We start from the raw sequence: 15,993 nt of genomic DNA on the forward strand, positions 1-15,993 counted from the left end.
AAATGGAGGGGAAACAGAGGTAGAGGAGCAGAGGGTGAGGGCCTGTGAAGGAAAGGGCAGAAGAAACGGCGCTGCGGGCAGCGGGCAGCGGGAATCCGAAGAGCTGCAGAGTGCAAAGGGAGAAGAAAGTGAAGGGGAAATTACATCGCGGCGCTTGCCGTGTATTTGTAGCCTTTCTGGGCTACCCGGTCCAAGATCTTATCCCACTGCGCGGGAGTTGGAGGTGCCTCGGCCATGGTGGCCTGGAGCAGCGCAAGATGCGCATCGTGATCCCACACAGTAGGCTGTTTATTGGACATGTCGGTGGATGTGGAATAAGGTCTGTTGTTGCTAGGTGTATGTTCAAGGGTGGATGATGGTAGAAATGTAGAACGCCGGGAGGTTTCACCACGAGTTTTGCGGGTTGCGCAGCGCGCAAGGCTGGGAAATGAAGGCAGCGAGGAAGGAATGAGGGAGGGAACAGGGAAAAGCTCGAGACCAAAAAACCAGAGCGAACAGCTGACCAGTGGCCACGAAACGTACGTGAGAGCTCCCTCGCTGAATCCGTAACCCTTTCCTCGCAGAAGAGCCACCACACCGGTCCAGTCGGCACCGGTAGGCTTCATCTGCTCGACCAGGGCCAGCAGCACAGCTTGATGGGTATCCGCATCCCAATGCTGGAGGGTACGTCGTCCCGGCATTCTGTTTTGTAGTTGCGTAGCGGCTGAAGTTTTCTGGAGTATCCAGATGCCTGCAAATGACAAGGCGGGAGGGGATGGAGGGTGAAACGAGAATGACTGGAATAGTCGAGGAAAGCGCAAAGAAAGGTGGAGCAGACGGCAATGAACTGTACCTAATCGCGTTCCAAACCATGTCATGGCCTCGCTCATTCATGATCCGTTCCACTTCGGCTTGCTGATCCTTTGACAGCGGCGGCTGGACCTGGATCACAGCCTCGAACAAGTCGTCCCGGATCTCCTCCCACTTGGGCATTTTTCGTGTTTTTGTGACGTGTCGTGGATAGCCGGTCTTTGAAAACGCAACGAGGGGCAAAAATTCGGTCAGGATTGAGGAGGATGGGTGATGTGATCGTTCGTGGGTCGGTGTTAGGTCGATTGGCAAGGGAGGAGGAAAAACTACAAGCAAAGAACAACACCGGCCAGAATTGGTCTTGCAGCTGCACTTGCAGCTGAGCGCTTGCCAGCGCCACAAGAGCCAAACAACCAAAGGGGGGTCACGTGAACCTCACTTGACCCACGCTCGACCCTCTGCTAAGAAAGAGAAGACATACGCAAAGCATACTGGACCAGGCATACCGGAGGAGATCCCAGCTGACATGATGGCCACGATTAGCCATCTCGGCCACAATCGCTCTCTGGACGTCGGGATCCATCGAGGACTGGAGCACCGAGTAGATGCTGATCATGAGATCAATGTTGGCCTTCTCGTCCCAACGCGCGACAGGCATCTTGGGTGTTGATATGCTGGTAGGGAGGTAAATTGAGGTATTGAAGAGGAAGCAAAAGACGATAAACCCGTCGCCAAGTGTGGCTGGCGTGATGGAAGTGAAAGAGGTTTGGGATCGAAAAGAAGAATTCGACGGAGGGGAAAGGAATCCCGTGGGGATTTCGGACGGGGATTCTCGATACGAGACCCGCATAATATGCGTGTATAAGAGTCGCGGCAAAGGGGCGTTAAGGCAACAAGACCCAACTGTCCACTTACCGAATGGCATCCCACGAATACATGTGACCGCGAGCCTTCATGCCCTTCTCAATTTTCTCGCCGTGAGGGGAGACACCGCCGGCAGCGGCAGCCAAGGCATTAGCAAGGCTGAGGCAGAGAGCTTCATGAGCCTCGTTGGTCCATTTTCCATCCCTTCCCTCGAGATTGGAAGCCATGGTGAGTGGGTGTTTGTCCGGACGCGTCGGACAATTCGTGGTGGTGATTGGTTTAGACGATTGATAATGGCTGGCGGGTGTGGTGTCAGCTTCGCGGAGAGAACTGCGGTTTGTTCTTGGGGTAGAAAAAGAATGAACAAGGCCACTCTCGCAGAACCAGAAAATATGTGCTATTACGGGCCAAGCCAGCCACGTGCCACTCTCGAAATAGTGGACAAAGCTCTATCTGTTGTTTAGGCAGTACAACTTGTATGTAGGACCTAGCTCAGCACGTCTACACACGCCATTGTAGCGTACAAGGTTGGCAGGCCATTACGCGGCGCCGTCCCGGGCGTTAAGCGTTAACAAGAACAACAACAGCCTGCCGCAGGCCTCAGCCGCGAGGGTTCGTCTGTTGCGGCCAGGAAGTTCACGCTGGCTCCATTCAATTGAACGCAGGACGACATCGTCAGTCAAAGGCGGCACAAACACCAGACGAGGAATCTTTCAGCGTTATGGTTCACCGTCGGAAGATCACAGTAGGTATCATTTCCCAGGGGGAAAGCGGGCAGCAATTAACCAGAAGGGAAATGATAGCAAAACTTGACTGGAAGCGATGTCGATTCTCTCTAGTCCCTTGATCTGACTCAAAATGTGTAATTACCTAGATGACAAGAAAAAAAAAAAAAAAAAAAAACCAAGAAACTCCGAATCCGCGCCAGGAAACCGCCATCGTACAATCTACCGTCAAGCTCGATTAGCCGCAACAGGCAGGACTGAACACCAGAGAAGTCTTAGTAGTAAACTTAGAGGACTAAGCATCGCCGTAGGTGTATCTACAATCGCCTTAGTGCCGGGAAATGGCGGGCTAACAGGGCGGATATAGGGTGTCAGATACTCACTCTGTCGTATATTCTCCTGGTGTCGGATTATTGTGGACCGCAAGGGCATTCAATACGGCCTCGTCTTCGATGGAAGAATCCTGGCTCTCGTTTAACCTGGGTCGCTTTGCCGCATGCTCCTCCGGATCTTCCTCTAAGCTAGGGTCAACGGCAAGATCATCCGGGCCGGCCATCTGCGCCTGGGGTGCAACACCGGGATTGGAAGGTTGGACAAGATGAGCAGGAAGAGCAGGATGTGGTGATGGCCGAGGCTGGACTTGACCGGTTGGAAGCACCTGGGTAGAGGGAGCGCTTGGAACGGAAGGAGTACCGGATGCCCCGACGCCAGGAGGGCCAGCAGGGTCAGCAGGTCCAGCAGAAACAGTGGAAACAGGAGGCATGCCGGACATGGGGGGTCCCGCGGGGCCTCCAGGCACGCCGGCAACTGCCGGAGGTGCTCCAGGAACAAGCGGCGGGGCAGCGGGGGCACCAGGAGCCGTACCGGCAGGACCTGCAGAACCTGCAGGACCTGCGGCCGCAGCGGGCTGGGCGGGCTGCTTCCTCGGCCGTCCTCGACCGGGCCCGGGTCTCCGGGTGATGGGATTTAGCGTGGGGTCAATCTTCCTAGGGTTGTCGCCAGGGACACCGTTGGTCTCGGCCTTGTTCTGGGCCCGGCGCAAACCCTGGAAATGCTGGCTAATTGTGGGAGTCAGCGCGAAGTCACGAGGTGGAAGGGTACATTGGACATTGAGTCGAGTTGAGTTGAGTCGCAATATATATTAGGCACATCGGGGCAAAGGTCAACAAGAAGGGGCTTGTGCATCATTCAACAAAGGTCAACAATCCAGCTCAACTTGTGCACACTCGATGCACAATGCCCAGATGCCTCGGTAATCGATAACAGAGAGTGTGATAATAGCTGTGATGATCCGAGCGACACACTCGGGATTTAAATCGGGGCGAGGCCGCGCGAAAGCGCAAGACACGGAGCGGGCAACACGGGGCAACAGCACTTACCGACATCCTTCATTGGTGAAGCCGTAGCCCAGCGACCGCATGTGGTTGCCTATCGTGATCCATTCCGACCCGCTGATGACGCCAATGTTCTTGACCGACAGGATGGTGAAGAAGAGGTCTTTGTCCGCGCGGTCATTCCAGTTCTTATTCATCGTGGGCAAAAGCAAAGCGGCAGCGCGTCTAACCTCGTCTTAGTTGGATGCTGTTTAGGTCTGGTGGATAAGACTCGACAAAATTGCTAAGGTCTGCTAAGGAGAGATGGATTTGCGGCTTGCGGGGACGAGCAGCTCAAACAGAAGGACCACGGCCTGATCATTCAGCCGGCACCGATAAGTTGCAGCGAACACTCGCCTGTGTGCCAATGAGAAGCGCAGAGGTTATGGCCTGCCTGTCGCTGCCTGAGGCTTCTAAAGAATTGCTGCCTGCTCGGACCTTTGGCTAGCCTTCGTCGCCGGTGCGGGTGGGGCTCCTTAAATGAGGTCAGATGATCTGGCGCAAATATCGCGACGGGAGGCACACAGTGCCGATTACGACGCGCTGCCGGCTTGCGTGGTTCTTCGCCGTCCAACCTCTTCTTTTTCAGGCTGGCACAGCGTCCCACCAAGAAAATGCCGCTGCAAACAAGCTAAGCTGTCAATTGTCTAATAAAGATGCCCTTTGTATGTGGACACCTGCGCTTATCTCATGTTGTAGCCCGTACAATGCTCTGCAAAGCGTCGTGTCAGTTTGGCTTTGCCGTCCGCTTGCGGGACATGAAGGGAATGGATCCGCTCGGACCGCTGTCGTTCTCTTCGGCAAGGCAGCCAAAGGCAATAGTAGTAGGGAATGAAAGATCACTCGCACAAGGCGTAGTCGGACTGGCTGGCCTCTTGTTGGTCCTGCGCACTTGTGGCCATCTCGGTCAATGCGACGAAGACTTGCCGTACCGTAAAGGCTCAGGCCGCGGAGCCCTATTCCCGGGCCAGCATCACCAAGGACACGGCGACGAGACCAAACGTGTTCCTTTCAGATCCAACCAACTGCATTCCTCGATTCGGATCGAGTGACTCATCAGCATGGCGGCACCTGCGTGGATTCCAATCCAGGTTCCTCGAGTTGCGTCGCTGTCAAGGGGAAGAGTGCCATTCTCCGACCGACCAATCAGTCGTCCCACCAAGATGTCGGTTCGGTCTTGCAGCTAGCTGGCCCGGTCAATCAGGCAAGAAACTCGCCACTTCCGGCGAATGCTCAGTGCAAATGGCAGGGTGGATAAACTGGAGGTGTCACCTCGACGGCAGGGCTCAGGGATCTGTGTGTCTTGGAAACGAAACCACTTTACGCGGAAGTGCCGCGGAGGCGCGTCACCTTGCCGCTCCAGCCCACCCTCCATCACCGAGTCGGTTCCCTTTTGTTGAGTTTCCCCCACATGCAGCGGTAATGACCAGGCAACCATTACCCTAGCAGCGGCTCAATTGGGGATTAACCAAAAAACAAGAATGAAATGAGAGCGAAAAAAAAAAAAAAGAGGAAATAAAAATGCAAAGAAAAAGGAGGGCATCTCCCTGACGGGTCTTTCGGGCTGCTCATGCAGCCTTCTCCCTTTTTGGACAATGGTGCTCTTTGAACTGATTGATATGAATGGACACCGCTGGTCAGCTAATCGTAATCCCACCTCGCCTTGCTTTCTACGGCCAAGGAGCTGTGCTCAAAAAATGCTGGTTGAGTTTTTCTGCCCGCTTCCGATGCTTGCTTCCCCCCCCTCTCCCCCAAAGCCAGCCCTGGTCCACCACAGCAAGCCCAAGGGCGACCTTTTTTCTGGTGAAACAGACATATAATCCGCCAGCCTCACCACTCAGCAAGTGACTCACTTCTCCACAATCGAGCAGCGGATTTGGGCCACTGTGATCCTTGCCACAGGCCCTCCTCGTAGCGGTCAAGCCAGCGGTTCAGGTTCATATTAAGCCGCTATCTCCCTTCACACCCGTTCCCGCTCTCCCCCCTTCTTTTGGCAGCGTCGGCTGGCTCTCGACCGCTATCTCCCTCCATCCGATCGGGCAAGGCCGTCAACCGCCATCATGTCGAACAACGACAATACCATGGCCCGTTTCCTGTTCGCCATTCTGCAACAAAAATGTCTCAAGGATGTAAGTTTGTTTCGATCTGGGGGGTCCTTGGGGGTCAGCTAAACCCTCGGGAACTAGATCGACTGGAATAAGGTAGCCCGTAATCCGATCCTGTCCCAGGAGATCACCAACGGCCATGCCGCCCGCATGCGTTACTCTCGGTTCCGCGCCGCCATGCTCGGCCTGGAGCCGCAGCGACGAAACCGCACCAACCCGAGCAAGTCACGCGTGTCCAAGAGGAAGAGAGATGATGGGCCCAAGCCCAAAAAAGAAGAAAACGGCGGCAACAGTGATGCCGTCAAGACCGAAGACGCGACCAATTCCACCGCAGCCGTCAAATCCGAACGACGAAGCATCACGCAACAATCGCCGACTTCATCCCAACCTTCAATGATGCCGACGGCGGTGGTGAAGAGTGAGGCCGGACTAACCCATCCCAGCTACACGCGCGGCCATCAGCGCCATCATCCGTCGGTCCTCTCCGTCCCTTCCCCAAAGACCAAGCAGGAAACGATCCCGACAGCTGCTGCAATCATCACCCCCACAACCCCCATGCCAGAGCCCTACCCGTTCGGCATCGCCACCGCCGCCCCGACGACGACATCGACGGCTGCATCGGCACCAGTACCATTCACCGACATCCATTCCAACCATCCCACCCAAATGCGTCTCCTCACCCCTAGCAGCGATTCCGACATCCTGCAAGGCTCCGCGCACAATCACAACCCCAACCACAATCACAGTTTTATCCCTCCCAGCCCCGTCCAGACCGGAACCGACCTGCTCCACCACCACCACTCTCCCGCAGCCTCCGCGCCCTCCCCATACGACTTCACCAGTTACGACGCGGCCGCGTCGCCCTGGCATTCCCAGCACCACCACGCCCACCAGTACCACGGCTACCACAGCCCGGCATCGGTGTACTCAGCCGGCTTTGTCAACGCGTCCGCTGCTGCTACAACTACTGGTGCTGGTGCTGCTGGTGGTGCTTACACTCTTGATACGGGATACGGGGCATTTTGCGGCGAGCATCATCCTCATCACCTTTCTGAAGGGGAGGGGTTGGGATCGGTGCATCCCGGGAGCATCTTCCGGGAGAGAGAGCTGGAGATGGGGATGGGGATTGGGATGGGCATGGATGGCGCTGCTGCGGCTCGGGAGACTGAGGGACAGGGAATGAACCTCAAGCACGAGTGGGAGGCGGGCGAATACTAATTTCACTGGGGAGCAGTCGATGGCTTGCGTGGGGGAGCGGTCTTAATAACCCTTTTGATTGACTGGACATTGTGTAGGTGGTTTTGGATGAATACTTGGAGCCAAAAAGTTGGATTGCTTGATGTATTGGACTAGATTGGATTGGACTTTCATTGCTGTGGCCACTGGCAGAAGGGTTGCGTTTGCTTCTTCCTCCTCCTTCCATGGTTGTGCTGTTTTAGAGTCTGCGGGCATCTCATATCCGGCTCGTGCTCTATGCCGCACTTAGGGAGGAGGATCTCGCGTCGTTGTCGTTGTCGTGGGCGCGGCGCGGCGCGGCACGGCGTTGTAACAATAAATAATGAATACTATTACGATGATGATGACGATGTGCGGATAACGAGTCTAGGCGGTGCCATGTCCTGGCAGAGCAGCAGCTCCAGTCTTCTCGCTGCTGGAGGATAGGGGCATTGTTTGATTCCATAGGCGTGGATGTTGGCCTCTCCTTCTTGTAACATCCCTTTCGGAGGACTAAGACGTGTTTAGCTACGCTGACATGACCCCCCACCGCTCGCAGCACTGGACATTATGTTGACATGCTGTTGCCCAAACTAGATGCCATGGTGTTATTAACATAACATTGGGAAGCTATGGGTGTCAAGTCAGTAACAAACAATTCCTTCTACCGTCGTGTGTGTTGGTATGGAACTGTGAACCGAATAATACTTAGGGTAATTCTCGTGTATTGAAGCAGCCGTTGATGGCTGGGATGCTCACCCGTTTTTAGCTTAGATCATATCTTGATGTCGTGGGGATGTTAGCCGGCAAGCTAAGGAACGGCCGGGGCTGCTTCGAAAATACCTTAGTTAGTTAGATCGATGATCACAATAATTAGCTTTACGGAAAGGAGCGCCTTCTCAGAGAATAGGAGCCGTCTTACCGGAAAGTTGCCTATACAGAGACCGAACTCACCGACCTCGCAGTAGCCTACTAGCTTGGTTCGTTTTCCTTGAAGATAATTTGGACTGCTTGCTTTGCTGGTATCTATTTTGCTGTTATTATCCTACCCAGCTATCAAGGACAGTTACTTTTCGGAGAGACAGTTCCTATAGCCCCGGAAAGATGGCCCCATGAGAGAGGGGTTCAGAGAGGGAAGAGGTGAGTTGACCGGGCACGACCTCAGCTTGCCCAACCTAATGGAAGCGAATTGTTTTTACTTTCTTCTAGGTATGTATGTGGTTTTTGCTCAATGTCGTTCTGAAATCAGCGCCCTCCTTCCCTAGAAATTTCTCGGTGTGTGGTGAGGTCCGGCGCCCTCAGGTTTCCGCATCCTGGTTGCCCTCGAGGCGTGCCCTTCACCTAGCAGCCGGCCCCGTGTTCGAGTGGTTCATGTCTATTCACCATGGTCCTCCGATAAGCTGAGTAGCTCGCATCTAATCCTCCACTTCACCCTGCCACTCACGTGCCGGTCAACCTTTGCTTCCTCACACCCGCCCTTCTTCGATTTCGGCTCTGACCTCAACAAACTCCAGCCACTTTTCTTCTCCCACTTTGCAAATTATTCCACCGCATTGCAATTAAGCTGCCCCCGTTTGCCCTCGAGTTGCGATAGTAGCTTGCGCGTGGAGGTAAGTTGACCGATTTCAAACCCAAGCCGCGTTGGATGAGATTCGTGGTTGCTGGCCTTTTTCCTATCGCCGCCCAAGTAGGCAGGATGTCCTTTCCTCCCTCATCTTCTTCCTCCAATTCCCTCTGCTGCCTACTCTCCCTGGTTCGGCTGCACGCCCTCATCCAGCGCGTCATACGCGGCTTGAGAATACCTCACCTATCATCACTGGAGCCAAACAGATGGAAAGAGCGGTCTCATCAGCCATTGAGTGATGGCATTTGCACAAAAGGCTTCAGTTTCTTCGATCCATACTCCCTTGACGTCACAACTACTTCTCCCATCCGGCCTCTATTCCCTCGGCCAATGTAGCCGACACCGCCATCGGCGAACCACCACGAACATACACTGATGCGATAATCTAATAGACCTTCGTAGAGCAAACAACGCTTCACCTTCACATTCTCTTTGACAGGATAACCTGTTCGCAGCTACGACCGAAAAGATGCCGCCCAAGGCAGCCGCCGGCGCTGATGGGATCGAGCGGAAGCAGCCCACCGCCCAGGAAGCCTATTTGTTCTTCACCATCATCAAGAACATGAAAGGCAAACCCGAGGTTGACTGGAATGCTGTGGCCGCCGACAACGGCTTCAAAAATGCAGAGACTGCGAAGGTATGGTCTTCTTGATTCAATCCAAGGCACATGATGCTGACAACTTCCCTCCGAAGGTCCGTTACGGCCAAATCAAGCGCAAGCTTGGAGTGGACAACTGGGCGGCCAACAATTCCAAAGCGAAGGAGGATGATGCAGGCGGTGATGCAGGACCTGCCATCCCATCCACTCCTACTCCAAGTCGTGGAAAGAAGGCCGCAGCGGGACCATCCACCCCTACTGCCGGCACTGGTGCTGGTGTTAAAAAGCGGACCAGCGCCTCCGCCAAACGTGCCACTAATGGCAGCGGCCGCGGCCGCAAGGCCAAGGTTCAGCTCAAGGAAGAAGAGGATGAGGAAGATGCGAACATGATGGATCATGACAACTCTATCTCCCCAAAGAACGGAAACGAATCGGAAAGCCCCATCAAAATAGAGGCTAACAGCAACACCAACAACCACCTCGCTCCCGAGTTCATCGACTTCCCCGCCCAGCTGGACGCCCGAGTGCTTGAACGCCGGGCTGTGCTCGTAAAGTGCGGCGGCGCATGGATGGTTACGCCGGTCATGCCAGAGATCCACGCTCAGTGGCTAGCCCGCCTGCCGGCTCAGCTCCAGTCGCAATTCTACATTCAAGCTGAATATCACTCCCAGAGCAAGAACAATAGTGGGAAGAGCGATTCCGCTGGCATCCATCAGCAGATCATGCGCGAGAGTTTTGAGGCCGCGGGTCCAGTCAATACCCAGGCTGCGGTTGCTCGTAACGGGGGCGTGCGGCCTATGTCTGGCACTAACATCCACATACCCATGGATACGGCCATCCAGACGGGGTATATGCCCCGTGATGCCGCCGCTGGAAGCAGTGGCAACAACGAGAATAGTGGTAATGGCTATCAGCAGGAACACATCGACTTGAATTCGATTCCCATGCACCCTGCTTATCTCGAGCAGCTGCAGCGGGAGCAAGAGCTGAGGGATCAACAGGAGCTGTTCGGTAACGATGGTTCGGCCTTTGATGCCTGGCATTAAACTACCATTCACTGCCCACTTACGATGCTGCTGCCTCGGCATTGATGCATCGCTGGCGTTCTCTATTTGACTCAGCTTAAGTTTGCTATTGGGACCCACAGCCAGGAGGTGGCCAAGCACAGAGAGAGAGAGAGAGAGAGAGAGAGAGAGAGAGAGAGAGAGAGAGAGAGAGAGAGAGAGAGAGAGAGAGAAGGGCTTGGCCTCGCACATCCGTCCCCCGGATATTCGTTCAACTTCAACTTGCTGGTTCTCCCGATAGGAACACACCCCCGGCTTGATTCTCCTTCCGATTTGTCTTGTCTTTCATTGGGATCTGCGGCTGGATAAGGGGCATAGTGAACGGACTTACCAGAACGGCTTGTCATGACCTGGCGTTGCACAGCATTTGCATAGCATGGGAAGGCAGGGGCATGGGCAGGGCATGTGCATGGCGTTGCGTTAATGGGAGAGACATTCGGGTTCGCTACGGGATATATATTATCCACGTACCATAGCACCACAGCAGCAGATCCGACATCAGGTAGGAGATATGAGTAGCAATGGCACATTTTCACCGTCCCAGCGCCCTCATTGAAGTGTAGTCAATAATTTCCTGACGGCAGGTGGCCGGGGCCACATTGATAAGATTCAGCATCCATTAATTGATCCATAGAGATAATCCGTCTTACAAAATACCCCTGGCGCTCGCGTCTCCCGATCGTGAGACACGGTCTCTTACAGTGTATCCAGAGGCAACCGGATGAACCCAAGGACACATCCCATCACCACCCACCAAGCCATCTGTGCCCCTCTCTTTCCTCGCCTTCCTCCAAGCCTCCATCAAAAGCGAAGCAAAAAAAAAATAAAAATAAAAATAAAAATAAAAAATAAAAAATAAAAATAAAAAAAAAATAACAAGGGTAAAATCCACATTAGGAACCGAAACGGCAGCACCACAGCCCATTCCGTCAGAGCGTTGTACCACGCCATGGGGATATCATTGAACAGAACAGAACAGCGCAAAACAAATCAAACGGGAAGCCAAGATCAAGGACGGAAAAAAGCATACCACAACCTTGTACAATAAACTTTGTACACATTCGTTCAATAGATAGTACGGTACCGCATAAGGTACTGTAAGTAAAGACACGCAGAAAACACAGAAACCGGCTTTCACCAGGCCCAACACCAAAAACCAATCCCATTTCTTTCCTTTTTCTAGGAAGAGAAATAATCCATATAGCCCGGCCCGGCCCCGTTCATCCGTAAACCCCGAATTGCATGAGAAACCCCAATCAACTTCGCTGCTGGCTCCAGGACGGAATAACAAGAAAAGACAAAAACAACTTCGTAGTAGAGGTATCGTCGTTCGTACCACAAAACGCCTGCCTGCGCCATCAAGGTTCCCATAGTCCTTTCCTCATGCCGGAAAACAAAAATGGAGTAAAAGACAACGCTATCATAGTACATGTATGCATGCGTGATGGGGTGTGGTATGGTATGCACCGTAGTGTAATGGAAACCCGTCGCCGGCGGCTGTTGGTGATGGTGATGGTGGGGTTATCGAGAGAAAGGGGGGGGGTAAGGGACGAGGATGTAGTTCGTTGTCGGAACATTGGTTGATCAGGCCCGCCCATTAAGAGGCCGTGCCCTATCCCGGTCCCTATCCCGGTCGCGGTCTTTATCCCTCTCCCGGTAATCCCTATCCCTCTCCCGGTGGTCCCTCTCCTTATCTCTCAGACTAATCTCCGGCACCCACCTCACCCCCTCGCGCTCGGCCCACCTTCTCATGATCCCCAACGCCGCCCCGACGCCCTCCTCGACCGACATCCACGGCCCCACAACAGTCCTCATCCTCGCTTCCTCCACCCTCTCGCACAGCGCCGCCGCCTCGGCCCACATGGCCGCCCGGTTCCGGTTGTGCTTCGCCAGCCGGACGAACAGGTTCGCCCCGGACGCCTCCCCCATCATCATCGAGAACGCGTTGATGATCTGCTCCAGGCACAGCACGTGCATCTGCACCGCGAGCGCCTTGAGCGCCCGGTTGGCCCCAACCCTGGTGCGCAGCTCGGCCAGGTGCGGCAGCAGCGACTCCCACGCCGCCACGTCCGACACCTTCCTCTCGAGCGCCCGCGCCTGGTTGAGCGAGTGGAACGCCACCATGTACGCCAGCACCATCTCAAAGTGCAGCGCCATGGCGCGCCGCTCGTCCTGCGGCGAGAGCGTCGATGCCGTCGCCGTCGTCGTTGACGACGACGAGGCCCGGTGCTGGTCCCGGCAGAGATCGTCGCGCGCGTGCTTGAGCTTGCTGCCTAGACGCTGGTACTCGGCGTGCCGCTCCTTATAAGCCTCGGCCTGGGCGAGCGTCTTAGGGTCGACGGGCTCGGAACGTGTGGGGGGGCGGTCCACGGTGCTCGGCGTAAGGCCCGTCGTGGTGCCCGGGGTGTTACCCTGGCCTTGACCCTGGGATTGGCTCGATGTGACGCGGGACATGGCTGTGGCTGCTGGTTTTAGGGGAGTAGTTGGGCGTGCGGCTGACTTGGCCGATATTATTACGTCTGCTGCCGTCGCCGTTGTAGTAGAAGTTATGGTAGCAGTAGTTGTTGCTGCCCTGGCTCGTTTTGCCGTTGGGGGATCTGGGAGGATCTCATCTGCTGGCCGCGGACGCTTTTTAGGAGCCGGGGGAGGGGTTGCCTCTGCGCTTGTTGAGCGCTCCTTCCTCAGGGTGTCCTTTTCTGCCTTTGACGGCAGGCTCAAGAGCTCTTTAGCCCTCTTCGCAGTTGCTTTCTTTAATTTCAAGGTGACGATCAGCGACGGCCGGTTGGGTTTCTCCTCTTCCAACAAAACGGGCGGCGCAGCCACGATGGTCTTCCTTGCGCTGCTCTGCGAGTCTGAGGCCTGGCTGGATACGGTTTTCGAAGGGGCCTGTTTCCGGTCCCTAAGAGCGAGCGCTTCCTCGACGATCGGGGGCAGGGTTGGCGAGAGCAGTGCAGGTATCTTCGCCTTCTTCGCTTTCTTTGTAGGTGATGGGCCCTCCGACTTCTGCGGCTTCGACATCTTCTCCGCTGGCTTTTTCCTGGGCTTCCCCTGCTTCTCCGGCTCCTTGTTGAATAGCGAGGGGTGGAGTGGTGACAATATTTCTGGGAGGGATGGCTTCACCGTCTCTGGCTTCCGCGGTGTCGAAGTATTGCTGTCTGACCGAACTCTTGACCCGTTCACCTGGATTGTCGATCTGGGAGATGCAGTATTCTCCCGATCCCTCTCCGCCGATGAGGATGCTAGCCCGTTGGTGGCTGGATGTAATATATCGTTCCTTACATCCTTCGGTGGCCTTCCGTTCGCCCCCTCCCGACCTCGTGGTGATTCTAGCTTGCGGGAGCGAGCCTGCTCTGTCTTGGAGGTGGATGGCTCGGCCTTGGTACGTTTCTGTGGCGGCTGGTTTGTGTCCGTGTCCGCGGCCCGCTTACGGCTCTCGGTCTCGGGTTGTGGTTTCGCCTGAGGAGCCTTACTCCTACTGATGTTGTCAGTGCTCTGCGGTGCATATCCCAACCCAGACCTCGCCCCCACATACCTCTCCCCATTTGGCTCCGGCCGTGGTTTCTCTGGCCGCGAATCGGCGGGGCGTGGCGCATGCGTTTTGTCGGCCGTTTTCACATCCACCTTCTTCGCCTCTTCCTTTGGCGGCAGCGGCTTTGCATGCACCGTACCGTTCGCCCGGCTCTCCGCCTTGGCCGAGAGCTCCCTCTCGATGGGCGACGCCGACTTCTTCTTGTTTTGATAATCCATCAGGGAGAGCTTCTTCTTCACCTCGCCCTTGGCGAGAACTTTGGCCGCCATCTGGGGCGGCTCTTCGCAAATGTTGAAGACTGCCCGCGTCAATAGCACGCCGCGCTGCGCGTCAGAAATGTATGTCATGTATTGCAGGGGACCGCTAGCGCCACTAAACCACCAGCCCTCCGGTTTGGGAAATCGTCGGTCGAGAGACAAGGAAAGATGGTGCGGGCGATCCGGGAGTATGCGCTGGGCCACTTTGTCTGCATTTTTCGCCGCTCCATCCATCGTTCCTTTCAATACTGGGACATCGGATTCGTCAAAGAAAATAGAGTCTCGCGTTCACACCGCCGTTATAGATGCACGTCCGTGGCCGGGAAAAAGGGATCGTGAGGCGGAAAGTCGGCGCAAAGTCGGCGCAAAGAACGACCTCGAAAGTTTGAGATGGGTAGCGGCACACCGTCAGAGGCCCCCGACGACGCTAGATGCCCTACTGGAGTCAGTTGCGGTAAGCACACGGCCGGAGGGCACAACAAGTCGAATGCACCGCCGATACTGGCGCCGGGGCGCGCGATTGTCTGTCAAGTCGCGCGGTTAGCATCTCGCCCCGATAATTCCCCCAACTGTCGCTGTCGCGACCCAGCCGTCAAACAAGGCAGCGCCTAGCCACTGTTCTCGGGGCAATTGGATCTGGCCACAAATCACGACCGCAACAAAATAGCCTGGGCCGGCGAGGTGCACGTCACGTACCCGAATCGAGGGCGCCGGCCACAAATATTGTCGTTGGGTCGCAGCGCACAGCCAAAGTGGCTGGGGAGCCCCTTATTGAACCGCCTCGCGATGCTGGAATTCGCCCGTCTCCCGCCTCCTTGCTTATCCCGACCTCCTGGCAGCGACCTTGTCTTCGCGGGAGAGACGCGAGCACATCTCTCGGGCGGAAAGACGAGGGTGGGTGCCCGCATGCGACAGCGATAGTCAATCGGGCAGAGGAAAAAAAGGGTTCGGGTCCCGGGGCCGAGGTGCGATGCTGTCACGAGCCGGCTCGACGCTTTGCTACTGGAACGCGCGGGTTCGGAGGGCGGTGATGTTACAGGCCGGGATGTGGTGTGTGTGCAGGAAGCCGAGGTGGGATTGCCCGGGGGCGCGAACAGTGGAGAGCGAGCAGGGTCGGGTGCAGGTGGTGTGGTCTCCCGGAAGGAGGATTCCCTGCCAGGTGCCTGTGCTCGGTGGGTCTGCGGTGCCGTGGCAGATTTCCTTGGCCGAACCAACCTGGCAGCCGGCTTGATTAGGTGATGTCCCGTTGGAGCTGGCCGACGACTTGGCAACGCCAGTGAACCTTTACTACTGTCGTATGGCACACTTGAGAGATGCCCTGCAACTGCAACTCGATCTCTCGCCGACTGTTTAGCGTCAAGCGATTGCACCCGCGCGGCGTCCAGTCCTATTTAGCGCCAGACCATCGGTACGCCTGTAAGCGAGAGGTACCTGAACTTGCAGCACAGCAGAAACTTTGATGAAAGCACCGGCGCTCAGGCACCTCACATCACGCGCAGCAACCCTGTTCCCTAACAACGCACTTATGTTTTACCCGCTGGCAGCCCTGAGTTGCCCGTCGAGACACTCTGTGATGTTTTTGCCCAAAATATATTCTCGACCCCGCGGATCGCCGCACTCGGATGCGACATTCTCCACGAGTCCACCCCTGGGATCGGATGCAAGATACCTTACCTGCCAAGGGCAGGGTAACCTTGCTACAGCCCAAGGTACGGCACCAGTAATCACATTTGCAGCCCCATGTTTCTCAGCATATCATAGAAACCAACGTCCCCATTAAAAGCTAATGTACTGAACATGACTAAGACGCCTGACCAATTTTATTCTATGGTGGACACAGAACATTAGAA

The 15,993-nt window shown here is 55.6% G+C and overlaps 5 protein-coding genes across 5 annotated transcripts; 2 read left to right on the plus strand and 3 right to left on the minus strand.

Moving 5' to 3' along the window:
• Positions 1-140: 140 nt before the first annotated feature.
• On the minus strand, positions 141-972 carry MFIFM68171_03264 (uncharacterized protein; the record flags this gene model as incomplete). Its single annotated transcript, XM_071058685.1, has 3 exons — positions 141-321; positions 523-681; positions 833-972. The coding sequence occupies 3 exons, from the start codon at positions 970-972 to the stop codon at positions 141-143; spliced, it is 480 nt and encodes a 159-aa protein (XP_070914786.1).
• Positions 973-2,673: 1,701 nt separating this feature from the next.
• Positions 2,674-3,909, minus strand: MFIFM68171_03265 (Myb-like domain-containing protein; the record flags this gene model as incomplete). The annotated part of the gene is made up of 3 exons (XM_071058686.1): positions 2,674-2,695; positions 2,762-3,436; positions 3,758-3,909. The coding sequence occupies 3 exons, from the start codon at positions 3,907-3,909 to the stop codon at positions 2,674-2,676; spliced, it is 849 nt and encodes a 282-aa protein (XP_070914787.1).
• Positions 3,910-5,811: 1,902 nt separating this feature from the next.
• MFIFM68171_03266 (uncharacterized protein) lies at positions 5,812-7,074 on the plus strand (the record flags this gene model as incomplete). The annotated part of the gene is made up of 2 exons (XM_071058687.1): positions 5,812-5,880; positions 5,938-7,074. The coding sequence occupies 2 exons, from the start codon at positions 5,812-5,814 to the stop codon at positions 7,072-7,074; spliced, it is 1,206 nt and encodes a 401-aa protein (XP_070914788.1).
• A 2,090-nt stretch (positions 7,075-9,164) lies between these two features.
• MFIFM68171_03267 (uncharacterized protein) lies at positions 9,165-10,339 on the plus strand (the record flags this gene model as incomplete). The annotated part of the gene is made up of 2 exons (XM_071058688.1): positions 9,165-9,332; positions 9,389-10,339. The coding sequence occupies 2 exons, from the start codon at positions 9,165-9,167 to the stop codon at positions 10,337-10,339; spliced, it is 1,119 nt and encodes a 372-aa protein (XP_070914789.1).
• Positions 10,340-11,941: 1,602 nt separating this feature from the next.
• Positions 11,942-14,377, minus strand: MFIFM68171_03268 (uncharacterized protein; the record flags this gene model as incomplete). The annotated part of the gene is made up of 2 exons (XM_071058689.1): positions 11,942-13,829; positions 13,890-14,377. The coding sequence occupies 2 exons, from the start codon at positions 14,375-14,377 to the stop codon at positions 11,942-11,944; spliced, it is 2,376 nt and encodes a 791-aa protein (XP_070914790.1).
• Positions 14,378-15,993: the final 1,616 nt, after the last annotated feature.

This window comes from Madurella fahalii (genome assembly GCF_045866475.1).
Source record: "Madurella fahalii IFM 68171 DNA, scaffold_2, whole genome shotgun sequence".
NCBI lineage: Eukaryota > Fungi > Ascomycota > Sordariomycetes > Sordariales > Madurella > Madurella fahalii.